Below are 27,788 nucleotides of genomic sequence, written 5' to 3'. Positions count from 1 at the left end.
AAATAAACCAAAAGATAGAATACTGATCTGTTTTATACAGTACACCCTGCCTGGAACACTGTGAGACTGGAAAATAGACTTCTTGACATAAAAATTCACTGTTTCTGTCTAGACGTTTGAATATAAAATTGGTCCCAAAGACAAGCTTCCGTTTCTTCGGAATCCTGACATTTTGGTTGGAGAAAATGACCTCACAGCTCTCAGCTACCTCCATGAGCCGGCTGTGCTCTACAATCTCAAAGTGCGTTTCTTGGAGTCCAATCACATTTACACTTACTGTGGTAAGTCTATTGTCATATTTTCTATTTATCATAACTTTGACATAAAAGATCTTCCATTTGTCAATTAGTTATTTTAATGTTTTTTTTTAAGTTTTATATTTACTTCTCTACTGTTGTGTTGAGCCAAGTTTCTTTATGTGTTATCGCCAAGAGCCAATTAATTCTTTAGGAATCTACAAATGAAATAATTGGGGAACAATTTACAATAAGGTTGTATTTGGTAACAATTAGTTAATTCTTTATCTAACATGATCTAAAAAGGAACTATATTTCTAAAGCATTTTTTAAATCTTATTTCATGTAATTTTTTTTCCAAATAGTTAAACTTTTAAAAAGCATTGTGTTCCCTTCCGTTCAGTTGTGTTTTGTCTGTGTGTTTATAAAAGAAAGAATGCATCCTGTTTGTTCACTCTCTAATCCTCAGTTGAGACTGGTATACTATACAATGTGCAAAAAAAAAACTGAATAGAGACACAAAATACCAGCAAACTGTGTCCAATTACAGAATGAAAAATGTGGGCTAACTTTAGGACTGTTTCATAGTTTTGAAGATTTTTGCATTTCACGACTTTCGAGCTTCTAGGAAGTATTGATTCCCCCCAAAATATATATATATATATTTTTACAGTTTTATAAACAAATAAAACAGTTCAAATGACATGTTTAAACAATACTCCTTTACATAATGTGTTAATATGCCTAGATCCCCGTTTCATGTCTGTTTTATCTGTTTGTTGGAATTTTCCTTCTTTTTTGTCTGGCTTTGGAATTCTCACAGCAATTCTCTGAATGCTATAAACGGGTGTCAAGGGTCACCAGACTTCAATGCAGGGGAACAAAGACAGTCTCTTTTTAATATACTGTACCTTCATTACACACGTTTCTGCTCTCTATGGCAACCTGCTCTTGTAAACGGGCTTGTGCCATTTTGGGATTGTTTCTAATGTGGGTGTGCATATCCTATTGAAAAGTATTTTTGGAATAAAGTCTTTAATACAATTCCATTCAGCAGAATGACTTCAAACAAAGTTGTAAGAGTGTATGTGATGTATGCGATCTAGCCCAGCTCTTGTTTGCCTTGTTTTATTGTGGGTTTGGCCTGTAATACTCAGGAACAAATGAATGAATCTCCATTATCATATCTGTCACATCACAACAATGCCCATTGCGTCAGAATTCCTTTTTTTCCGTGTTTCTTTCCTCCTGTCGAAGTGTGACACGTCTTCTTGAGTGACACAGTTCTTGGTGTGTCATCACTTTCATGTTTTTTCCTGCATCAATTTGATTGTATGTGATGTGTCTTCTTGACCTTGTGTATGGTTCTCCTCAGGGATTGTGCTGGTGGCCATCAACCCATATGAGCAGCTACAGATCTATGGAGAAGAAGTCATCAATGCTTACACCGGACAGAATATGGGGGACATGGACCCTCACATATTCGCTGTGGCAGAGGAGGCATACAAACAGATGGGCCGGTACATGCTGTCTTTTTCGTGTCATGCGAGACGGAAAATGTTTCAAGAGTTTGTTTGCAAAAGGGGGGTTAGGTACCATACTCCCTCTTTCCAACAACCTCCTGATATGATCGATGGGCAGAGAGCATTTTTGATTGGCTTAAAATAATGCCTGTCTCTGACAGCCCTAGTGAAGGGTCCGGTGAGGTTTGTCAAGACATCTGTTTTAGTCAGGTAGAAGAAATATTTAAGCTGTCTGTTGTTTAACAATAAAGACAGAGTTATAAAGCTTTGATAATTTCCAACAGTCGTAAACAGGAAATGACATTATTTCACCGAAAGCTGTGAGTAATCCCAAAGTTCAGTTGGGCTCAGTAATGGATTGGGTGGGTGGATAATCACAGTGCAAGCTGCATCATTCTTCCAACCTTTGTATTTACGTGCTTTTTGTCGCTTGAAACAAAAGACAAAGCCATTTTCACATCATGTTAAGCCCCAGCTACACATCCCACGCTGAGACGTAATGACTTCTTAATGATTTGTTTAATGCCAACGTCCCAAAATAAGCTAAGAAGGTCCCAGGGTCAAAATCTTTTGGATTTGATTGGTTGTTTAAGTTGGGCTTTACATGTCAGTAACACTGAAGGACCATTTCAATTATTTAAGAGCGTGTCAAGCATCCCTGTGCTGTGTTTGGGTTTTCTTGAGGTAGCTCTTCAGGGGAAGCGTGTGCATGTGTGTGATGTGTATGGACTCCAGCAGAGACTGTTTGGGGGGCAGCTGAATGTGTTGATGTGTTTGTATTGAATACGTCAGAGTAAAAAGAGACATTTAAAAGAACTAGACAGCCAACAAAGTGGGAAAATAGCCAGTGCTCTTGTTTAAGTGATGCTTGGTACATTTTCTGTATGAGAAAATCAATGTGCGCCAATAATATACGAGTCGTCGCTGTCGGACGGAAACCTTGTGTCTTTATTTTTTATGATTTTTATATTATTTCTTATAAATCAGTTGTAGTGTTCGAAAATATAAAGGATTTAATGTTTATGATGGGAATTGTATTGGTTTTAATGGAAACTATAATGGTGTCAACCCTGCTGAAAATAAACAATAGAAACCCAACAGAAACCAAAACAGAAATTCTAATGGTTTCCATTAAAATTCCATTATGAACCATTAGCTTTTTCCATTAAAACCATTACAAAATTCTGTTTTGTAGTGTGTTTTGGGCATTGTTCCAATAGGATTTAATATCCCACCAATAGAATCCATCGCATACCAGTAGAACCTTTACAGTTTCCATTAAAGCCCGCACAAATCCCTTTCAAACCATTATAACTTCTTTAATGGTTTCTATGGTTTTTTTCAGCAGGGTAGTGATATGTGTTGGAATCTATTGGTGGGATGTTAAATCTTATTGGAATAATGCCGAAAAACACACTACAAAATGATATGATAATATGTTACACAGATTTCGTTCACTTCAACTTAGATAGTATATAGTTATGTATATTTATTTATGGAGTATTAGTATTGTTTCTGCATATTAACCTGAACTCTCTCCTGCAGGGATGAGAAAAACCAGTCAATAATCGTGAGTGGCGAGTCAGGTGCTGGAAAAACGGTTTCCTGCAAAGTACGCAATGCGGTTCTTCGCAACTGTGGGGGGTTCAGCCAGTGAAACCAACGTCGAAGAAAAAGTGCTGGCTTCCAGCCCTATTATGGAGGTATGCTATAAAAATCAATCCTTTATTTATGCAACCATTTTGAAATCCATACGTTAAAATGACTTCTGTTGATTCTCAGTACATGTAACAAGCTGGATATTCTCACAATTCAGTCATTTTCACAAAAATAAACACCGCCCGCATCTGGATCTCAATGACCCTGACTAAATAGTTTAATGAATTGTAAAAACATAAAGGTTGAAAGACTACTTCAAAGCAGTGCTGCCGCTGACACACTTGAGCTGAAAAAATAGACTCATGAATCGTCTGGCTCGAACCGATAATCCGTGCAATAACACTCGCCCTTCAGGAAGATAATCTGTGTGCCAATGAGAGTCAAATCTCAGGCAATTTAAAGACATCATTACAGTTGAAATGAGAGCCTTTTAGGACTCAGAAACAGAGATAGATGGACCATCCCATTACTACCGTACATGTGATTCATAACATCCAAGCTTAATCAAGCAAATCATCTCAAATCCCAGCAATTACTTTGTGATGTCTTTAGCCTCCTGTAACACAGGATATTTTAGCTGCACCCTCTGTTGTGAAAGTCTCCCTCCACCCTTGCCGTGTTTTGTTTTGCATCAATCATTGTAATTTGATAATATGACATGACTCACATATGATTAACTCTTCTGTCTCCACGCAGGCCATTGGAAATGCAAAAACCACCCGTAATGACAACAGCAGTCGCTTTGGGAAGTACATCCAGATTGGTTTTGATAGGCGCTACTACATCATCGGTGCCAACATGCGAACATACCTGCTCGAAAAATCCAGAGTTGTGTTTCAGGTGTGTTGTGTGGGAAGGAGACATTGGGCTTTAACTGCAGCACTGCAGTCAGTTTAGCTGCAACCTTAAAGGGATACTTTACCCAAAAATGAAAATTCTGTTATCATTTACTCACCGTTGAGTTGTTCAAAACCATTTCTTTGTTCTGATGAAAAAGAGAAAGATATTTGGAAGAATGCTTATTACCTAACAGATCTCGTCTCTCCCCCATTGACTCCCATGGTAGGAAAAATGACATTATACTTATTTTGTACTGTTGAACACAAAAAATACATTTTGAAGAATGTAGGAGAGCAAACTCGTCTGGGGCACTTTTGACTACCAGTGTAATTTGTCCTACTGTTGGAGTCAACGGGGGTCGAGATCTGTTTGGTTATAAGCATTATTCCCAATATCTTTCTCTGTGTTTATCAGAACAAAGATATTAATACAGTTTTAGAACACCTAGGTGTTCTAACACGAAGGTGAGTAAATAATGATAGAATTTTCATTTTTGGGTGAACTATCCTTTTGAAGTGATGAAAATGAAAAGTTGATCATCATTTAATCACCCTCTTGTCATTTCAAACCTGTAGACTTTTTTATTTCGCTGAACGCAAAAGAAGATATTTTGAAGAAACAGTTGCCAGGACCCATTCACTTCTATTGTACACAAAACAATGCAAGTGAATGGATGCCAGTTAATAACATTATTCAAAATATCTTCTTTGGTGTCCTGCGGAAGAAAAAAGTCACACTGGTTTGAAATGACAAGAGGGTAATGAGTAAGAGTAAATGATGACAGAATATCCATTTTAGGTTGAACTATAACTTAAACATGGCTGTTGTTAAAATAGTTTTCTTTATTTGTTTTCAGGCTGAGGAAGAGAGAAACTATCATATCTTCTACCAGCTCTGCGCGTCATCATCTCTGCAAGAGTTTAAAGATCTTGCTTTGAGTAAGAGTCCTTAAAACCTAAATTGTAAAGGATAGTTATTGTTATAGTTACTAAAATCCTTTCACCCCAATGTGTAGCCAGTGCGGAAGATTTTACGTTCACCTCTCTCGGGGAGAACATTTTCATTGAGGGAGTGAACGATGCTGAAGATCTGGTGAAGACAAGAGAGGCTCTTACAATGCTCGGTGAGGACCACAGGAATAAATCTAGCAATATTTGCTGTGTAGGAGTGAACTTCTAGCATAGACATTTAACACGTTATGTAATGTGCAGGCGTGAAAGACGTTCACCAAATAAGCATCTTTAAGATAATTGCCTCCATCTTGCACCTGGGGAACGTGGTGATTGTGTCGGAGAGAGATGGAGAATCCTGTCATATCAATGTAAGTGCCAAACAAATTGCATGCTTTATGTATATTATGTTATTTGTTTGACGGCTTCAGACGACGTTCCCACATTCATATAACGCACAGGCAGTTTTCTAAATGCTATAATCTGATTGGGGTGCTGCTGTGCAATTTATTGTACATGAGTCAGTGCGCATAGTTTTGTTTCCCAGCAGTCACAATTACATTGTGTGACCCTTATAGGGATAGTTCACCAAAAACTTCATCATTTACTCACCCTTTTGTCAATTCTAACCTGAATGAATTTCTTTGTTCTGCAGAACACAAAAGAAGATATTTTGTAGAATGTCTGTAAGCAAACAACGGCGGTAGCCATTGAACATTGACGGGGGTTGCATTAGTTTTGTGTCCTTACAATTGAAGGAATTGAATGGGGACCGCCATTGTTTGGTTACCGGCTTGTTCCGCAGAAGAAAGAAAGTCATACAGGTTTAAATTGACAAGAGGGTGAAATGATGACGGACATTTCATCTTTGGGTGAACTATCACTTTAAGTAATGCGTTGCATGTGTATTAAATGTAATGTCCTTAATAACAATCCCATCTCTCTATGGGCCTGCAGAAGGACGACATTCACCTGCAGCATTTCTGCCGGCTGCTGGGTATAGAGCAAGAGCAAATGGAGCACTGGCTGTGTCGTAGAAAACTGGTGACTACCTCTGAGACTTACGTGAAGAACATGCAGCACGCCCAAGCTGTCAATGCCCGGGACGCTCTGGCCAAACACATCTACGCCCATCTGTTCGACTGGATCGTAGAGCACATCAATAAATCCTTGCACACGTCCACCAAACAGCACTCTTTCATCGGGGTGCTGGATATCTACGGGTAAAGCTTGTGTTTTTAGGAGGCCTGCTCGTATAGATTTAGAAACTCATTTGTGCATTGTCAACTAGAGGTATATGTGTCTCAAGGGTAGAAGCCCTTAGTAGAAAACTAAGAGTCAGCTTTACATTGAGAGTAATTATTTTCTCACAGAGGAGAAGCTCTATTGATTAGCATTAGAGTAAATGAGCAGAGACGACAGGGTGAAAAATGCAGAAGGAATCTGTAACATGCTCAGTTTTTTTTCGAGAAAGTCTGAATGGTTTAATCTTTTAACAGGTTTGAAACGTTCGAGATCAACAGCTTCGAGCAGTTCTGTATTAACTATGCCAATGAGAAACTCCAGCAACAGTTCAACTCGGTCAGTAGTGAATGACAGTTTTGGTCTATATGTGCAGTCGTGCTTGGGTCATTTCTGTTATGCTTTACATTTTCATGTCCATTTCCTTACTGACATTATCCTCAGGAATGTGACAACTGACCTTGTTTGTTGAAATACATCAAATTCAGATACACACAAACTTTAGCAATGGACTTATGAGTAGTGCACCCAATAACAAAAAATCTCTTATCATTTACTCACCCTCTTGACATTTAAAACTTTTATGACCTTTTTTCTTCTGCGAAACACATAAGAAGATATTTTGAAGAATGTTTGTAACCAAAAAACTTTGTTCCCCATTGACTTCTATTGTATGGACACAAACCAATGCAAGTCAATGGAGACCATCCTTTAAATAAAGTCAGTAATGCTTTGAGAACTGTAAATCATCTCATTCTTTTTGAGAAAATAAAATACTTAAAGGAATAGTTTACCCCAAAATTCAAATGATCTCATCATTTACCATCATGCCATTAAAAGCCCATATTTGACTCTTTCTTATTTGAAACACAAAAGAAGAAATGCGTCAGTGGTTTTGTGCCAATATACTGAAAGTCAATGTTGTTTGACTACCCGCGTTTTTTAAATATTTTTTTGTGTTCTAAAGGAAAAATCTGTGGAATGTGGAATGACATGAGCTTGAATATATCATTTTGCCTCTTGGGTAAACTGTGACTTTAAGTTACAACACAAGCATATTGGTTTTGTTAAATGAAAAGGTTTTGGAAAACAATAATGACACGCATTCAATATATTTAATGCTTCATGTGTATTATATGCATTAAATGTGATGCACACAGTTTATATTAGAACGAAACACTCACTTTATTTTATCCTTCAGCATGTGTTCAAACTGGAGCAAGAAGAATACATGAAGGAGCAGATACCATGGACGCTTATAGATTATTATGACAACCAGCCGTGCATTGACCTAATTGAAGCCAAGCTCGGTATCCTGGACCTTCTAGATGAGGAGTGTAAGGTGAGTCTCTACCAGAGGGAAAACAGGTGTCAGAGGAAAGATAAAGACAATTTGAGAGAGGCGTTATCTAAATAGGTCTCAGAACAGAGCAGTTCATTTGGTTTTAAACACCGCTGAGAATGAGCCGATTATTTATTCACCTCATTCAATCTGCCGGTAAACTTCTTTGAAGTTCCGGAGTGTGAATCAGAGCAGCTTCAAAAGCAAGAACTTGCTCTTTTAGCTACAGGTAACCCAAATAACGTAGCTGATGTTTTTAATCCCTCAAATGTTTGGATGTGTCTATAACAGGTGCCTAAAGGAACAGATCTGAACTGGGCCCAGAAGCTGTACAGCAAACACTCGGCCAGCGGGCATTTTGAGAAGCCCAGAATGTCCAACAGCTCCTTCATCGTGTTGCACTTTGCAGATAAGGTAGGTGCAGTTTAAATGAATCATATACATCTCACAACACTCTTTGTTTCGATCAGTGTCATTTTAACAACAATGGATCAACGCAGTTAATCTAGAGCAGAATAAGATTCCACATCCTGTTTAATGCTGGTAAACAGGCCCCAAATGTTGTAAGGCGACGGATGTTCTGGTTTGTGAATTTTCTATTTGTCCATTACAGCACAGCTGGATCAGAAATTAAACATACATGATGTTATGTGAATGTCAAAGAGACCCATCGTTTTTGAGGAATAGTTGAACCCCTTTGCTTTCCTGTACAAACCTGCTTACTTAATCTTGTCAACAGCTAGTAAAAAACATGGCTTTTGTGTTTTAAAACATTGAATAATAGCTCAAAAATAGCACATGTTGTCCCTGACAGGTTGAATACCAGTCTGATGGGTTCCTAGAGAAGAACAGAGACACTGTCTATGAGGAACAGATCAACATCCTCAAGGCCAGCCAGGTGAGCACTGGATAGATTCTGTTTTAAAATACACAGGTTAATTCACAAAACAAAATTCTTTCTCTGGTAAATAAGGATTATTCGCCTATTTTCCTGTCACAATTCATTTGTGCAGTGATTTTAAGAAAAAAAAATGTTTTGTGCATATTTGTTTATTTATGTTTCATGATTTTATGGTATTATATTGTTTCTTTATGCATCCATTTAATTTTATATTTTATACAGTACTTTGCTTTTCTGTAAATATTTTGAAAATAAAAACATACAACCGCAGGAAAAATTAAGAGACCATTTCAAAGACCATTTTCAGTTTTTCTGAATTGACTATTTGTAGGTATGTGTTTAGGTAAAATTATAATTTCTGTTTCATTCTGTGAACAACTTACCCTATTTTTACCAAATAAAAAAAAATCTATTTGCATTTATTTGCAGAAAATGAAACTGGAGAAACAAATATTTTCTGCAGCTCTATACACCCAAATTACTGTTGTGTTTAATGTTGTAAATTATTGCTCAAGTTTTGTATATATCAATCGACAAAAGAAACCCAGCTTGAGTCATGTTACTGTGCTCCAGTCTTGTTTCACGCTCCGCCAGACCTCTGTTAATATCTCACACTCCTCCAACCTGTGTTACTGAAATCACTTGACCTCATGTTTTGGTCTCTGACCTGTTTAAGCAGTTAATTGACTTAAAGTTTATTTGTCAGGCCAACAGACTTCTGACCTTGTCCACACCTACCAGCCACTGTATCGGTCATGCCGCAAGATAAACAAACAGCACAATCCATCTTAAGTGCAGAGATTTAATAGGATTTCCATCATCTGTGTCAATACTGATCTTTCCCAATGTTTTGTCCTGAGGTTTCTTGGCAACAGAAAATGCAGGAATGTGAGATGTGAATTTGCAGAGCTCAACTACAAATACTGTCGAATTATGGAAAGCGCCATCTTGTATTTGTATGGTTTAGTAGCTGTGTATCAAACTAGTCACTTACCAGTGAAACCTTTCAATGGTGTCATCGGTATTCTGTGTCAGAATTCAGACTTTTGGAAGGATTCTGGTCTTAGTGATGCATTAAAACACAATGTACATGCCCTGCAGTGGATGCTCAAGCGGTAGATTTTAAAGCTCTTAAAAGTGCTTTGAAGTGCTGCTGGAGAGGAATGCAATTTTACAGTAGACTAGCTAGACAAGTAGTCTGAAGGAAACTTTTTGATATTTTGTTCCTCATCTTAGCGTTTAAAGTTGTGAAGGTTTGTAATAAGCTAGAGGACAAGTAACAATCAATGTGTTTTTTGTACAGTTCCAGCTGGTGGCTGATCTCTTTCAGGATGGTAAAGATCCTGCCGCTGCCCCATCCTCTGGCAAGGCCTCCAGGGTCAACGTCCGGCCCGCCAAACCCATGCCAAAAGGTCACAACCGTGAGCACAGAAAAACCGTAGGCACTCAGGTGAGCCGTTGCACAATGCTTGACCACCAGGGCAAGATTTAGACATCCATACAGTATGTGCTGGATAGTTGACAGTTTGAAAACTCTTTGTTCACGGTTCCTCTCTTTTACAGTTCAGGAACTCGCTACATCTTCTGATGGAAACGTTGAACGCAACCACTCCTCATTACGTGCGCTGCATCAAGCCCAACGATTTTAAAGAACCTTTTATGTAAGTATGAGGTGTATGTTTAACTGTGTTTGGTCCAGCTGTGTAATTTATAAGTTTAGTTTTCCTGGCCTGAAATAGAGAAGTGTAACAAATTTATAAAGCTTTTTGAGAGCATTAGAGTCAGGCTGGTATGGAGACATGATTTGCCGCAAGAAATTATCAAACTGACCATAGTTGCACTTGGAGTTTCCTCCAACAACATGATACATGAAAGCTCCACAAAAAAGAAGGATACCAGGTTACGCCAAATCAAATTCAATGAGATTTGCTGATTACCTGTCGCTTGCTGTTTTCTCTTTAAATCAGTTGAATAATTGTAAGTTAATCACTCAATCGTTGTGTAACATTCACCAAATGTAGTTGTTTCAAATAGATACAAGCAACCAAAATGACAATGTTATGTAACAGACTATTATATTTGTATGCTTTTTACTGTGTTAGACTATATTCATAAGTACATAAAGTGTTTTTATTTGTTCATTTTTGCTGGAAGATTCAGAAGGCTCTTTTTGGCTCTGTTTGTCGTCGTTGCGCATTCCTGAGCACAAGGGTCCCTTCAGGGATGCTAAATGAATAGTGTTTGGTCAGTCACATGCTTTCGAACACATAGTCCCGGTTCTTAGTCTGACATCCTCCAGTCCCCGTGTGGACTGTAGTCTGTCAATGCCTTTCTCACATGAAATGCGCTCTATGCTGAAGAGAAAGATCCGGTAGGTATACAAATTTGAAGAATTTTCAGCCTCTTATTGTGTGTCCTCCACTTTTGTAGCGAGTAATAACAGTGACCATGGTCAATTTGGTTTTAGAAAAACATTCTCACTGTATCGCTGTCCTATCCTCTAGATTTGATTCTAAAAGAGCTGTTCAGCAACTACGGGCATGTGGAGTTCTCGAGACGATCCGCATCAGCGCCGCCGGATATCCATCCAGGTAAAGCAACTACAAATTTGCTTAGGGCGTCTAGTAAGTGTAGACACCGTCCACCTCATGATATGGAGCAAACCATTTTTCTTTAGAAATGTTCTTTTCAGGAAACTTTAGGGTATTAAAGGCTCCCAAAACTGCGTGCTCTTGATTTTGGCTAGAACCTTTAGATTAGAGCAGGACTGAAATGTCAACATCATTTTTAAGATATTCTGTCAAAAAGGTAAACTTTCTTTCTCCTTAAGACTAAAAATTGATCAAAGAGCACTTTGGAAAGTTTATGGAAATCTGTACATAATGATTTAATAAGATCTTCAATCCGGAGCTCCTCACATCATACGCATGTTTTCAGATGGACATATCCAGATTTCTACAGCAGATATCGGGTTCTCATGACAAAGAAGGACATGACCATTGCGGATAAAAAGCTGGTCTGTAAAAACCTACTGGAGACATTGGTCAAGGTAAGATCAGATATAGTGTCTGGTTAGAATCTCAAAGGCTATCCCTTCTACTCCAGGCATTGTGCTTTTACTTTTTCTGCAAATGATTAAGAGCTTGATCGAAGGCACCCACCACAAGGTGCAATTTTGACGTTCATCATATCTCCTTCAGGACCCAGATAAGTTTCAGTTTGGAAAGACCAAGATTTTCTTCAGGGCCGGTCAGGTGGCCTATCTAGAGAAGCTCCGAGCAGATAAGTTCCGCTATGCCTGCATTAAGATCCAGAAGACGGTGCGAGGATGGCTGCAAAGAATTCGCTACCGCAAGATCCGCAAGACAGCCATCACCCTGCAGAGATACGGCCGGGGTTACATGGCACGGAGGTGAGGAGGACGGAAGTGTTTCTAGCAAACAGCTGAAACGTGTAATCTGCAATGAACTTAATGAAAGCATTCTATTCTCTCTCATGCTCCTTCAGATACGCAGAGAGACTTCGTCTCACCCGTGCAGCTCTCATTTGTCAGACACGGTATCGGATGGTTCGGGTGCGACGGGAGTATCTCAAAACCCGTCGTGCTGTCGTCACCATCCAGGCATTTGCCCGTGGCATGTTCATACGCAGACTATATCAGGAGGTACTCACTTTTGTAATTTAGCTTTCATTTTCAAAGGCCTGGTTACATCAATAAAGCCATGTTCTAATTTTCATTCCGTCTGTTCAGTTCATGCTCCATCACAAAGCCATTATCATCCAGAAGGCTGTGCGCGGTTGGCTCGTGAGGAAGCAATTTCTCCGCTCTCGATACGCCGCCATCGTCATCCAGTGTTTCTATCGCCGCGTGCGTGCCAAGCGTCAACTTCAACAGCTCAAGATCGAGGCCCGATCGGCCGAACACTTCAAAAATCTTAACGTGGGAATGGAGAACAAGATTGTGCAGCTGCAGAAGAAGATGGATAATAAGGTACAGGATGATTTTGCGATACATAAATGATTAGGGTCACCAAAGATTATGACATTTTTTTACTTTTACTTTGCAGACACAAGAATATAAAACTCAGAACGAGCAGCTGGTTGTTGTTAATTCTTCTCTGGGATCAGAGGTTGATAAGTTGCAGAAGGAACTGCAAACCCTTCGTAGTCAGAAGGGTCCGGGCCCTCAGGTGGTCTCGCTGCAGGATGAGCTCGAGAGGTTGAGGGCGGAGCTCAAGGAAGCCCACACCCAGAGGAAGGAGATAGAGCTGGAGTTCAGCAATGAGAAAAATGATCTCGAAAAGGTGAGAATGTTTTGTTAGGTGAGAAGAGGTTTGGTTACTTGTTAGTAGTTTTCAGCTTGCACAAATGAAATTTTAATAGTTTGAGAAGGAAATAAATATGAATAAAAGTTTACCTTTCATTAGAGATGATGTCTGTCGTTCCTAAATAATTCAGTGATGCATGAAAAAAGCAATGCATTGCAATGCAAAACAATGCATGTTAAATCTGCTATTTGTTTGAATGGAAATTAATTTTTGTTCTGTTTTAAAAATGTATATAATTATAGTTCCCTGTTAGGACAACCGTGTGAACTTAAGAGAAATGCATATTTTTATTGCAAAAACACTGGTTAGAATAATAGCAAAAATGGCTAATTTTTGTGCAGATATTACATATTTCATTGACATATTTATTACGTGTACTAAAATGGACGTATGAATCATTTTGTTTTGTAGCGGGTGGAGGAGCTGGAGAAAGAAAACTCTCTTTTGAAAAAGGAGAAAGAAGAGATGAACCGCAGTATCAAGACAGCTGCTCCGGGTGAGTGTCACGCTCCACGGCATCACATGCACCGAGATCGCCTGTGGAAGAGCAAGTATCATGAGCTCAAGCCTGGAGGGCTGGGCTGGTTTTGTTTGACGCACAAGAGGGTCTGTGTTCAGAAGTGGGGCGAGAGACACAGAATCCTCATTGGATTTTAGTAGAGAAATGTGACACTGCTTCTGTACCTGGACAACTTAAGATGACCATTGTATTTTGCTGGTTCACATGAGGAAATGCTATTTGAAACCTGAGGTTTGGTCTATGTACGCTTTTTATATTTTAAATGTCGCTTTAGCAGAATTGTTTTACACTGATTTTCTCATAACTGTTTTTTATGCGGAGGCTGTCTAAGTTGTTTAAAATGTCAAAAGTGGATTGAAACGGGAAAGTAGCCGGCTGTTGCGAATACACTGCTCGTTTTTGACAACTTGCACAGTTTGTTTTGTTTATATGCGTTTGGTAGAGAGCTTCAATCTTTATCTTTAAGCTTTTAACCCCCAGTTTGTCTTATCTAGATGTTTCGTCCCGTTCAGTTGCTAGTTTTACAATTTAATTCACTGATGGCAGTGAAGCAGAAAGCTTTAAGGAAGATAAGTGTTGTGACTTTCAAGTGAGTAGAAAAGTCAAGAAGTGGAAACAGAAAGATAATGATAGAACTTTTTCTAGTTTGTTCGATATGAAGCGCCACGCAATCGCAAATTCCTCGCACGTTTCTTTATCTCAATGACTTCAGATAAAATGGTCAAAGGAAACAGCGTCACATGTTTAAGACACCTATTATCTCCTCTCATCTGGGGAATAGGCGTATTAATGGATTGCGGTTCAATCGTCAGGTCACATATCTGATGTTTTTTTATCGAATCTGGTCAAAGTGCCAGGATGCAATTCGAGTCTATCATAGATAGGGCTGGAAATGAGAGGGACTCGGAGGGACTGAGTACAGAAAGTAAATTCAAAAGTGGTGGTGTATGGGACTGAGTTCCTTTTGAAAATGTCGAGGATTTCCATATACAGCTGTGGAAAAAATTGAGAGACCATTCCAAATTTTGAATTTAAGCATCATTTCAAGATGTAGTATTGTTTGTTATTGTTATCATTATCATATACATTTTTTGCTTTTTCTAAAAACACAAATATTACTGTTGTATTTCTTAAAAGTGAATATGAACTTGTTTTCTTTGCAGTGTTTTAGGTCTGGAAAAATACAGAGCATCTGTTATTTTGACATGTTTCTCCAGTTTTCATTTTCTGCAAATAAATGCAAATAGAAACATGATTTTTATTTGAAATTTGGGAGAAATATTGTTAGTAGTTCACAGAATGAAACAAAAAAATTCAAATTTTGCCGAAACACATACCTATAAATAGTAAATTCAGAAAAACTAAACATTATTTTGAAATGGTCTCTTAATTTTTTGCATCTGAATTTCTCCATGTTGTATCCTCCAAACATGCAAATTATATTTTTGTAAATATAGCGGGATTTTCTGAATCTATAGTTAAAAAAAAACATAAACTAGAGTCCCCCTGTGAATCTCAACCTTACTTGTTTTCATACTCGCAGTAAATCCCTTCTTATACACTTTGCATTCGAATTGTGTAAGCAAATATACCCACAGGCAAAGGTGGAATAACATAAGCGGATAAGCCTCTCATTTTATTATTGTAGATATTACAAAACAAAGACAATATTAAAATGTATCTACAACACTCTAAAGCAAACTCATAATCATCATCAGTATTAAATGACAACAATATTAAAGTTCAGTAAAGCTGTAGGGCCCATCATGCCTTATGCGATAATCTGTTCTTATTTGTCAATGGTCATTGTTTTATTTTCTGTATGGGAATGCCTGCTTCATGTATTTCAGGTAAAGGTGGAGATGCGTCTCAGAAGGAGAGCCGCATACAGGCTGAACTGGATGAAGAGAGGCAACGCTATCAGAACCTGCTGAAAGAATTCTCCAGACTGGAGCAAAGATATGAAAACCTGCAGGATGAGATGAAGGTAGCCATCTTACAATGTGTCTAGACTTCCTTTACACTCTTTTTCATGTTTTATTAAGTCTTTATGGCCTTCCCTGTTGTAGTTCCAGCCCGGTCATCGCCGTAACCCCTCCAACCAAAGCAGTCTGGGCTCGGACTCCAACTTCCCCTCCATTAGCATGTCTGAAGTTGGAGACACCGATGACACTATCCAGCAGGTGGAGGTAAAGGCTTGGTCTAAATGGCTACATTATGATTTCTCACTCGAGTCTCTTTAAACCGAGATAAACATTTACCTCCTGCAGGAGATGGGCATCGAGAAGGCCGCCATGGACCTCAGTGTGTTTATGAAGCTGCAGAAGCGGGTACGAGAGCTGGAGCAGGAGAGAAAGAGGCTCCAGACACACCTGGAGAAAGTAGATGATCTGAACAAGCGAAGGGTGAGTTTATCTCTCATGTCTTAGATCTCTTGTTTTCACGTTCACCCAAAAATGTCAATTCTCTCATCATTTACTCATCCTCCAGTTTTTCCAAATCTGTATAAATTTCTTTGTTCTGACGTTATGATGTTTGTAAGCAAACAGTTCATGACCACCATTGACTACCATAGTAGAAAATTCTTTGTTCTGTTGAAGACAAAAGAAGATATTTTGAAGAATGTAGGTAAGCCTACTGTACTATGGTAGTCAATGGTGGCCAAGAACTACAAATATCTTCCTCTGTGTGCATCAGAACAAAGAAATGTATACAGCTCTGGATCAACTCGAGGTTGAGTAAAATATGACAGTTTTTATTTTTGGGTGAACTGTTCCTTTAAGAGGATTCTCCTGTGTGAGCTTGTCTGTGTTAAAGGAATGGTGCATGCATATTAAAACGCATTTTAGATTTATTTATTTTTGGAACGGTTTTAAAGATTGTTGACAGTTCTTTCACACACAATAAAGATGTAAAGATGCTGTAAATCTTTAAAATAAAAGTGTGATACATGTTTTCTATTGCATTACTGGTAGGGCATGAAGCAACATCAAATATATAGCCTTTTGGCAGTAGGTAACAACATCATAAACATTAGATACCATTTCAAACAGTCCCTCATGCACTCACGACAGCATCTCGTCTTATCAGTTCACTTTTTCTCTTTTTTTATCTCGTAGGGTAATGAGACCAGGAGCTCCACGTCAGAGGAGGATATAAATTCAGACCTGGCCTACAACAGCCTAAAGGTAATAACGTACAAACCTCGCTCTCTTCTTCTTAGTGTAGTGCTCACATTGCTCTGCCTGCGGGCTAATGTCGGTCTTAGTGCTCATCGATTTTTGTTGCACTTATGCTGCTGTGCTGTTTGTGGTCATGCTGCGAAATAAAGTTTGGGTGAGTCAGACAATTTGGGACGATTAAGATTGGAAGGGTTTTAGAAAGCTGAATTATGACAGGATTCACAAGCTGTGTAATTTAATCAGATATTGTTTTGAATTTATTTTTGTTTTATTTAGTTTATACGTATGGCTTTTAATAATTAAATGAGGATCAACTTTGAGAAGAATTCATGTGCGATATTCTTAAGACGTCTTATGATGTCTTCACGCTATCAAATCAGTATTCAATCATTTATCGAAGGGCTTTTGTTGTAGAAGGATGGCTTAATCCATTTCAAAGGTTAAACTGTGAACTGAGCAAAGTTCAAGGATGAAGAAATCAAAGCTGTGTTATGTAACAGATTTGTATATTTTTCTTAAAGCCTTACAACATTGCAGCGTGAGCTTTATAATAAAATGATGGTCTCGCTCTTCAGCAAACACTGATTTAGATCAAAGCTGTAGCAGCGGGGGTTAGATTCACTTATTTGATGGGTGCAGTCAGAGATTCATGATTTTGTACTCAGTTTCTGAATCTTTCTCTTTCTGTTTCTCTCTGTAACACACACACAAACAAACATGTTCTTGATTATTTATAACTATTTTGCTAAAGCCTGTCAGCCATGGAGACATTACAAAACACAGAACAGTTATCCCACTTTCAGAAAAAGATTTCACATGTAGTTTTGCCATCCACAGAGACAAGAGCTTGAGACCGAGAATAAGAAGTTGAAGAATGACCTGAACGAGCTGAGGAAAGCAGTGTCCGACAAGGCCTCCGAAAATAGCTCGTCCAATGAGCTCCAGGACGGCTACAGCGTGCTGCTGAATCAACTCAAAGAGGCCAATGATGAGCTGGAAGTGCGCAAAGAGGAAGTCCTCATGCTCAAGACCCAGATTGTCAACACCACGAGGCAGCTGGAGAACTCCATTCACATTGTGAGTCTGAAAACATCACCCCCTTTCAGCTGACATTGTGATGTTGATGTGCTTGTATTGGGCATTGGCATGGATCTGGGATCAAAGCACGTCAAGATGATCGTATTATGAATAAGATACATTTTTATTATTTTAGTCTAGAGATCAAAGATAAAAGCTTTTCGGGTCTGTCATCGTCATAAATTGTCATATCAGCCCATGCAGCAATCCCTTAGCATACTGTAAGGCTTCATTAAAGGTCCCTAATGCAAAAGCAAGCATTGGATATAGAAAGACTGTGTTGAGATAGAAGAAGTAGAATTTGATTGAACTCTTAAAATTTTATAGCGTTTTTACATACAAGTAAAAAGGGGAGTGTAGCAGTGACGCCATTGTTTTAACTTGTAGATTTAATAAAAGTTTCCCAATAAAGCAATCATTTATAACATTTGCTGATAATTTACTCACCATCAGGCCATTCATGATGTAGATCACATTGTTTCTTTAGCACATTCAGGCGACGTAAAATGGATAGGGTTCATCCTGACAATATATTCTAATGATATTGTCTAATCATAAAACAAATCGGCTTTATCAACTCAAGCATTTTTAATTGATTCCCAACAGAATTCCAATGATGTGTCAGAAATAACCAACAACAAGAAGCCGGTGGACTCGTCCAAAGCTGTGGCCACAGGGGAGTCAAAGAAGTAAGACTGCAATCATTGAAAAACTAGAGTCTAGCATAGTTTTGCAAAAAATGTAGATGAATTTAGTTAGGTTATTTATGTCACTTTCTTTTTATTTCGGATAATTTGCACATTTGTGACTAAAGCATTAACACCCATATAATTGTGTTCATCATATTTTTGTCTGGGTGACTCCCACATACACGTCACCACAAAAATATCCTGCTTTCCACGAAGAGCACTTTATCTCTGGCCAGCATAGTTCAATCTGAAACGTTTAGCACTGTTCTGAATTCATGATTCTTTGGCCTGTGGCACAATTTAAAAGTGTTTTTTTTCATTCTATCAGAGAGTAGAAGGTGTTAGATGAGTATGACCTGTAAAGAAATACCTTTGCGTTCTCTCTGGTCTTCAGCCTGGCCACTTTAAACATCTGGAATCCATCTGATTTCTCATGCATGCAATTTCCCTCCTTTCATTTCCTGTGATTGTCACATCTTTCTATACATCGTTCGGGCAGTTCACCCTGAACATCGAAGTTCTGCTCTAGACATACTGCAATAGCCCAAGTCGTAACGGCAGTATTACAGTTGAAATGGAGACGGCTAATCCATCCAGTATGTGTCCCTGTGCCCTAATTTTCTTTCTTGACTGCTTTCTTGTCATTCTTCTCTTCTGCTTTTTCCTCTTGCCCATCTGCCACTGCTTCTCTGACTCTTGGGCTTTCTGTTACCTGGCCGGCAGTAAAGCACAAGACTGGGGCTATTTGAATGAAGATGGGGAGCTCGGCCTGGCGTATCAGGGTCTGAAGCAGGTTGCCAGGTTGTGCTTCGGTTTTCTTTTCAACTGGCTCCCACTATTCTCTTCACAATAGATATTGAAATGGTTTTATTTGTGGAGACCTCATGTATTTTGCCTGCGGTAATTTACTCTGTGTTGTGGAAGGTTGCTCGAAGACCAGCTGAAGACGCAGTCTCGGCAACACAACGACGAGCTGGAGGCTCTTCACACGCAGATTGAACTGATGAGGAGTGACCTGGAGAAGAAGCAGGAAATGCTCGACCACTTCTCCACCCTCTCTCCTGAAGCTCTGGTGGAGTTCAGCATACAGCAGGAGCTCACACGCCTCACCAATGAAAACCTGGTGAGAGAACGACAATTACAAAACAGACACATTTGTGTCCCACATACCTTACTCAAGATGAATGTGTTGTACAGGATCTCAAGGAAATGAAGGAGAAGTTGGACAAGAACGAGAGGAAGTTAAAGAAGCAGTTGGCGATCTATATGAAGAAAGTGAAGGAGTTGGAAGGTCAGACGTCCGCCTTCATATGTGTTTGGGATGTGTTCTATTGGCACGGCTGTGTGCTCACATCTAGTTCTTATCCTTCTCTTAGCGATTCCGGCTAGTAGAAGCAGGCCAGAACTGCATCGACAGGTCACAGTACAGAGGAAGGATAAGGACTTTGAAGGCATGCTGGAGTATTACAAAGAAGATGAGGCCTTGCTGGTCAAGAGTCTTGTTACAGGTGTGGTTTGGATAAGAGCTCAGATTTACCCACAAATAATTTTTTCGGGCTGATTAATCACGATTAATCGCGATTAATCACATCCAGAATAAAAGTTTGTGTTTAAATAATATACGCCTGTGTACTGTGCATGTTAATCTTGTATTTATAAATCATACACATACATGTATTTATTTTACGATAATGATAAAATATAGAAATTCATAGACATTTAAATATAATCTAAATTATTGGTCAATACAAATGAATACATGTTCATATTTTCTAAGTATGTATACATGTATGTGTTTATGAATGCACAATTATTGTGCACAGTGCACATATATTATGTTAACAAAAAAAATGTATTTGAGGTACTGTAGTTACGGTATTTTTAATAAATATATTTGAATACACTTTATATGCATGTCTTTAGACATGAAGCCACAAGTTGTGTCAGCCACCGTCCCATGCCTCCCTGCCTACATCCTCTTCATGTGCATCCGCCACGCAGACTACATCAACGACGACCAGAAAGTTCATTCTCTCCTCACCTCCACCATCAACGCCATTAAAAAGGTTCTGAAGGTATGTATGCTGAACACTCACGTGATGACTACCAAAACGAACCTAAGAGGTTAAACAAAGAAAAAATAAACGCATGCTGTTTGTCCATCATCCTTGTGTTCTTCAGAAAAACGCAGAGGACTTCGACACGACCTCCTTCTGGTTGGCAAATACCAGTAGACTTCTTCACTGTCTGAAGCAGTATAGCGGAGAAGAGGTGATAGGTCTTTTCCATTTCCTCAAATGAACAGAATAAAGCGTTTTGGCTCCGTTGTCCTTTGCGTGACTTTGGTTTTGTTTCATGTCGTAGGCGTTCATGACTCAGAACAGTGGCAAACAGAATGAGCACTGCCTGAAAAACTTTGACCTGGCGGAGTATCGGCAGGTTGTGAGCGACCTTTCCATCCAGATCTATCAGCAACTCGTGAGGGTGGCAGAAGCCATCATGCAACCCATGATCGGTGAGTGCAACCGAACATTCGTGATCAGTGCTAAAGGTGGTAGATGAAATTTGAATTCTGTCATTTATTCAACCTCATGTGAACTCTTTCTTCTGTGGGACACAGAAGAAGATATTTTGAGAAATGTTTAAGTGGTTTTGTGTCCATACAATGAAAGTCAGTGGGGGATCTGGTCACCCACATCTTCCTTTTGTGTTCAGTAGGAAAAAAGTCATACATATTTTGGGAAGGAATCTTACAATGCATAATGTCTCTTCTCTTTTCAGTATCTGCCATGCTTGAAAGCGAAAGCATCCCAAGCCTGGCCGGAATGAAGCCCATGGGATACAGGAACCGCTCCTCTAGTTTCGACTGTGAGGATGGGGGTCCTGCGGGATATACACTACAGGCCCTAAAACGGCAGCTGGGACAGTTCCACGCCACCATGGCCGACCACGGGATGGACCCTGAGATCTGCCAGCAGGTGATTCGCCAGCTCTTCTACTCCATCAACGCGGTGAGCCTCAACAACTTGCTGCTACATAAAGACGCTTGCTCCTGGAGTACGGGGATGCAGCTCAGGTACTGTATCGTTGTATCACCGTTAACACTTTGTATCACCCAAAAAAGTGAGATGAATTTAGAGTTTGTTGCTTTTTTCTCAGATACAACATCAGTCAGTTGGAGGAATGGCTGAGGGGAAAAAATCTTCATCAGGGTGGATCTATAGCCCCTATGGAACCTTTGATTCAGGCCGCTCAGCTGTTGCAAATGAAGAAGAAGACATCGCAAGATGCTGAGGCTATTTGCTCGCTGTGTAGCACCCTCAGTTTACAGCAGGTAGATATTCATCTACTTATTCTTTATTCCTAGGTTTATTGTTTTTTGTTGACGTAGTTTGTTAATCACACCCTTATTTTGCTTCAGATCGTGAAGATTTTGAACCTGTACACACCACTCAATGAGTTTGAGGAGAGGGTCACTGTGTCTTTCATCAGAGACATACAGGTAAAAATGTACACGCACATATTGCCTGACAAATGCTGAAACTAGAGGTGTCTAACTTAGGGTTTTTCAAACATTATACTGCCGTGGTCCCCTAAATATGATCAACCTTTCATAAATTGATAAAATGTATCTATATCTTTTTGTGTATTTTTAAACATTCAAATGGTATTCGATAAATTATGTTATATTTCTGTATAAAGAAAACATGTTTGGTTGCTCTGATGAGCTGCTTCATTAAAAACGAATTAAATGATTTATATTCCCAGAATCGCCTCCAAGATCGAAAAGAACACAACCAACTGCTGGTGGACACAAAGCACACCTTCCCTGTGCTCTTTCCCTACACTCCGTCAGCGCTCAGTTTGGAGACCGTACACATCCCCGCCTCCCTTAACCTGAACTTCCTCACAAGGGTTTGAGACCTCATTTTCTGTCTTACTCTGAGCTAATACTCACGGCCTGCAGAAAGGAGCTGAGGCCCATCGCAGACCCGCTAACCCACATACTAACATCAGCAAAAATGTGTGGCTGGAACTTACAGTATCAGCATATAAGATGGACAATCTCCCTGACCGACTAACTATGGTGTGAAGGCGCGGTAGTTTCTGTCTTTGTGTGTGTTCAGTGGGGGAATATGTGTGATGTAAATAAGCTGTCTGCCTTTTGACTTTCCTTCTGTATAACATTCACCCAGCTGTTTTCTCCCGGTTTTGTATGACCAGTGAAATACAAGCAAGGCCATTCTTGAAAAAGTTAAAACGCTATATTTGGATTGGGATAACTTTCACTAATTTTTTAAGATTAAATCAGTTTAATATAAGTAATATAAGAGGGCTTTGGGCTACTGACATGTAACACTAATGCAGGATTAATGTGTCCCTTATGTATCTGTATTAGTATGCACTGATTTCTTATTTCTAATGGAAAAGTGTATTTTATTTCTGGGACACACATTTGTCTCCGATACATGGGCTACCAATGAAGCACAGCACATCTGTCTCGTTCACAGTGATCTTGTTCCTTCCCTAGGCAAACTCTTAAGACTCAAAACCGGCTGCCAAGACTCATTCTCACAACCGTAAAAGCAAGAAAAAGCTCTGCATTGCAGTGGCTGTGGCCAGAAACCAATCTGGATCAGTTTCTCCAAACAGGCGCAGACTCTTTATATGCTTTTTCCCCCTTTCGAGGAACACTGAGTTTGTGGAATATCTAATGCGGATACTTGATGCCCTGAGTCATGTCCAACAAAAAGGTGCAGGTCAGCTCTTTTGACGGCTGCATGGTAAGCAACCAATGAAAGTGACATTGTAAAGTTTGTGGAGCAGAAAGATTGAGGACGTTGGGAGGAGTCTGAACTTGGATGTTAAGTTCTTTCAAAATATGAAAAACGTGTGATTGTTGTTTAAGGGAAATCTAGAATGTGCAGGAAGGAAAGGCATGTGCAAGAAACGTATCTGTAGTGCAAAGAGGCATTTGTACAATGGGAGCAGTTATACAATACCAAAACACTCAAGATTTATCATATTGTGACACATTTTACTTTGTACTTTTGCACGGCTCTGTAAATGCTTGTGCGCAACCCAATGGCAATAATCACAAGCACTGTTTACTGCAAAAAACAATGAGAGGAGAAGAATAAACATTTTATACAAGGGATTTACCCTTTTTTTTTTAAAGAATGCCAACAGAATGGGCTGTTATCACGAACAGGTCATATCAAATTCAGGAGAATGGACTTTTGTTCTTTCAAAGCAATCATGTCGTTCATTTGTTATAATTTTAATGAAACAATAATGTATGGTTTGTGTAGTCTGCATACAAAACTTAAATTCACATGTATCATTCTCCGGGTATCACTTTTTGGATTGATATAGTTCTTGATGCCAATAAAGGACTGTATTATATAATTGATTCATTTCTACATTTGTAAACATGCTGCATCTTACCACGCTTTTATCCATTCTCACCTCTCTTAACCAGGGTTGTACAACATTCAGAATTGAAATGAGAATGACCCCTTAATTCCAATTCAATTCTTGAATTTGAATTGAGATTGCAAACAGGAAGCTGAATTACATTTTAAATTCAACATCCTGTAGTGTGGAGTCAATTCAAATTCTTTCATTTAATAGAATTTTGCACCGCCCTGCTCTCAACATTCTTTTTGTTACCGGTGTCAGGTTGAAAGGTTTTTGTGTGAATAGTATTTTTCACTGCCCTCTTCCGACTGTATCACACAGAACTGTGTGAAAGCAGTCAGGCCACAAGCCAAACTGTTTTTAATATCATTGCTTTGCTCATTTTCTCTGCATTATGCTTTATAATGTTGTCTGATCATTTTTTATTGACAACAGTTGCATAGTTGTTTTGTCTCGGAGATCACAGCACTATAGCACATTAAAATGACACAAACAGATGTCACACTTCTATTGGCCTCATCTATTCAACCTTAAAACCATTTGCTTATTCTGTTAAATAAACATTGTTCAAATAAACAAACACATCATCGAGGAAGATTGATAAGAATGTGTGTATTAAAATGATTACATACTTGAAATGTACCAGGAGCATCTGTAACCTTAACAGGTTGTATAGTGTTTTAAGAACAACGGCATCCACAATATGAGAAAAGTAAAAAGGATGTTTTAATGGAGGAATGGTACAACATTCTAAGGTTGTGTGAATCTGTTGGGAGAAGATTTGAAGCTGTATTAAAGGCAAATGGTATACAGTCACTTTATTATTAATGAAGAGATATTAGGTGCCCATGGTCACATTATTTTGTCTAACCCCTGTATGAACCGTGGGCAGATGGTTTTTGTGTGCCTGATAAAGAAATACCAATGACATAACCTCAACATTTGTCTTGAACTCTCTCACCCTCTTGCAACTTCCTAAACGGGTCTTGTGAATGTGTCTGTGCACCTTTTCCCAGACACGCATGCTCTGTGGTAACTGTCATAGGATGGCAATGTTTGTGGTAACAGCAGGAAGCCATTTTGCTGGCAATAAACGAAACATACACTTGCTTGAGTTTTTAAAGGTAAAACCCAAATTGTATTATGTTGTTATCATGTCACAGTAGCCAAAAGGTTTTCACTGACCGTTATCTTGAAGTCAGTGTATTGGTCAGGGGAACTCTATCCACAAGTATCCACATTCTCTCTGTATTTATGACTTTTATGACCTTACTTTTATTGAAATGTTTGACGAATGCAGTTGCTACCACTACCATACAGGCTGAAATACATGCTTAAAAATGAAGAGCTCTTTTCCACAACGCTATAAATCCATTTATATAGTTTTCATGAAAATTACATTTTTTAACCTAGACCCATACATTTTGTTAATATTCAATTTATCCTGTTACAATGGACTGTTGGCTCAGTCTGAACATGTTAAACAATGAATGTTAAATGAAACAACAATATTGTCGATTATAAATTCAATTTTTATTTTAATTTTTTTCAAAACGCTACAAATCCATCCTTTTTTTCAAAAAAATGTTGGTTTATTTCTTTTTAAAAACAAACATACAAGAGAACATGAAACATATGACATCAGAGTACTTTAAATTAATATAAATCAAATAAATGCATGAAATAAATAACAGCCAAATAAAAGATATAGTAACAAACTAAATAGTAAAATTAAATAAATATTTTCAATTTCATGTTTCCATACTTTCCAACACATACAAATACCACTAACGAGCGAATTCTGATTGGTCGAGAGGACATATCGCATTTAGGCTAAAAACAGGTTCAGGATTTATAGCATTTTGGAAAGAAACTGCATCTTGCAGTACATTTTAAACAAGGAAATATAGCGATTTGGCATGAAACGTTGATGGAGCAGTGAATAGGTTTAGTACACAGCAAAATGGCATGACAAACTAAATTTGGCGTTTAATGCGTTTTGGAAAAGAGCTCTTAAAATGTATGTGATCAAAACATCTGATCCTAAAAATAAAGGCACCTAATATCACAAACATATCTTACAGCACAATGACTATCCCACGAGGAGAGTCGCGATGCCAAGTTGTATATGGTAATTCATAATTCAAATCTAACATTAACTACCATTTCCTAAAAACGTTTACAAATTTTACTAGAGTTTACTTAATACTAAGATAAACTGCAAAGATTTACGCAGGAACTAGTCCAAGACATTTCATCTATAGCCTATAGCAAGTAAAAAAAAAATACTTTTTAAGCAATTTTTTTGCGCTTCCAATTCTTTACGGCTCTTTATAAATGAATCAATTGAACGATTCGAATCATTCAAAACACAAATTCATTAACTTTAGGAATGAAAAAACGCTTTGTGTTCTCCGCCGCCATTTTGCTTTGTTTAGAACCGTTTTTATATGAAATAGCGCAAAAACAGTGATTTTGACCATTGAGGCTATGAATTGACATCACTTTCCCACGTGAACATGCCTGGGAGACGCTCCCCTTGAGCATTATAGTACAGAAGCAATGTCCACCTTCTCAAGCACCTAACAAAAGGTTTGTCTGTGCACTCAACTTTTTTGGTTGTTTTTAAGTGAATTGTTTTCCTTCTGCTAGAATATATAAGGTCATCCTCTGAAAATACCTGAAATTTATGAAAAATAATTAAAGCGTATGCATTATACTTTGTGGTAAATCGTGATTAGTTGTTTTAATACCCTAAATAAAAGAATAAAATGCCACCATTGTTTTTTTACATTTACATTTATGCATTTTAGCAGACGCTTTTATCCAAATCGTCTTACAAAGCATTATAATATACATTTTGATTCCATAGGATCGACCCTATCACCTTGGCATTACTAGTGCCATGCTCTTACCTCTGAGCCACAGAAAAGCTTATCTCCTGGTTTTTGAAGTTCCTTCGTGGATTGCCATGCTAACAACAATGAATTATATGTTTTGTGATAGTAGAGGTACATTCTCATACAGATCTTCCACCTGCCAAAACAGACGATGTGCCTGCTTTTCTTTCTTACTTTTATCATCAGACCTACAATTAAAAGTAAACCAGACAATTTAAAATCTTCTGTGAGATCTGCGGTTTGGTGAAAGCAATCACAACATATTCTAACCAAGCAATGGAGGATATCAGTGTCCTTCTCTTGTGGCATTCAAGTACAATGCTGAGGTCAGCTGTGTTGGTGATGAAGCCGGATGGATGTTTGAAATGTTAAGGACTTTAAAACAAGTTGGGAGCCATTTTGTACCAAAAATGTTTTAGATTAATATAAACACATTGAATTTGAACAAACATTTGAACATCAAACAGTATTTCATGATGACGTTGCTTTGGATTTAAGTGCCAAATGCATAAATGTAATGCATCCCAGGATCACTAGTGTAATTCCAGACTGGTCAACCATAATGCACACAGAACACCTATAATTTGAAGAAAAAAAATATTTATGAACTGTGCAAAAACAGATTCTTGAATCATGTCATAGGGTATTTTGGGTACTTCTTAATTTGCTCTTTAAGCAATTCATCTTTTGCAATATTTTGAACATTTAATGCAATTTGTTAATGATAAGAAAACAACCATTCAGACTGAGACACCAACCAAACATGCATTCAATCAGAGATAACCAGGATTATTGTTATAATCCTTTATGCTCAATTTTCAAACATGTAACGTTAACGTTAACGCTTTTTCTAGTCCGCCTGACACGGGAGGGTGTCTTGGTCTAGAGAGGAGGCCCCATGAGGTGGTAGCAATAGACTTTACTGTGTTGGAGCCAGCATGTGATGGCCAAGAGAACGTACTGGTCCTAACAGACGTT

General features: G+C 38.5%; 1 protein-coding gene across 1 annotated transcript in view; it reads left to right on the top strand.

Moving 5' to 3' along the window:
* Positions 1 to 23,902, top strand: part of myo5b (myosin VB) — a 36,348-nt gene extending 12,446 nt beyond the window's left edge. Inside the window, 38 exon segments of the mRNA XM_056730780.1 lie at positions 113 to 281; positions 1,612 to 1,756; positions 3,305 to 3,365; positions 3,367 to 3,462; positions 4,115 to 4,258; positions 5,115 to 5,196; positions 5,274 to 5,381; positions 5,470 to 5,579; positions 6,166 to 6,431; positions 6,708 to 6,789; positions 7,652 to 7,792; positions 8,084 to 8,206; positions 8,607 to 8,690; positions 9,997 to 10,143; positions 10,257 to 10,354; positions 11,198 to 11,284; positions 11,631 to 11,742; positions 11,894 to 12,105; positions 12,201 to 12,357; positions 12,445 to 12,684; positions 12,761 to 12,997; positions 13,433 to 13,517; positions 15,392 to 15,528; positions 15,611 to 15,730; positions 15,812 to 15,946; positions 16,661 to 16,729; positions 17,561 to 17,800; positions 18,407 to 18,489; positions 19,414 to 19,612; positions 19,687 to 19,780; positions 19,866 to 19,997; positions 20,413 to 20,564; positions 20,671 to 20,760; positions 20,854 to 21,004; positions 21,271 to 21,565; positions 21,649 to 21,823; positions 21,911 to 21,991; positions 22,258 to 23,902. Of these exon segments, the coding sequence (XP_056586758.1) occupies positions 113 to 281; positions 1,612 to 1,756; positions 3,305 to 3,365; positions 3,367 to 3,462; positions 4,115 to 4,258; positions 5,115 to 5,196; positions 5,274 to 5,381; positions 5,470 to 5,579; positions 6,166 to 6,431; positions 6,708 to 6,789; positions 7,652 to 7,792; positions 8,084 to 8,206; positions 8,607 to 8,690; positions 9,997 to 10,143; positions 10,257 to 10,354; positions 11,198 to 11,284; positions 11,631 to 11,742; positions 11,894 to 12,105; positions 12,201 to 12,357; positions 12,445 to 12,684; positions 12,761 to 12,997; positions 13,433 to 13,517; positions 15,392 to 15,528; positions 15,611 to 15,730; positions 15,812 to 15,946; positions 16,661 to 16,729; positions 17,561 to 17,800; positions 18,407 to 18,489; positions 19,414 to 19,612; positions 19,687 to 19,780; positions 19,866 to 19,997; positions 20,413 to 20,564; positions 20,671 to 20,760; positions 20,854 to 21,004; positions 21,271 to 21,565; positions 21,649 to 21,823; positions 21,911 to 21,991; positions 22,258 to 22,410 (5,292 nt within the window). The 3' untranslated portion in view covers positions 22,411 to 23,902.
* Positions 23,903 to 27,788: the final 3,886 nt, after the last annotated feature.

This window comes from Triplophysa dalaica, chromosome 19, assembly GCF_015846415.1.
Source record: "Triplophysa dalaica isolate WHDGS20190420 chromosome 19, ASM1584641v1, whole genome shotgun sequence".
NCBI classification, from domain to species: Eukaryota; Metazoa; Chordata; class Actinopteri; order Cypriniformes; family Nemacheilidae; genus Triplophysa; species Triplophysa dalaica.
Note: the sequence above shows the minus strand (reverse complement) of the source record. Positions and strands in the feature narration are given on the sequence as shown.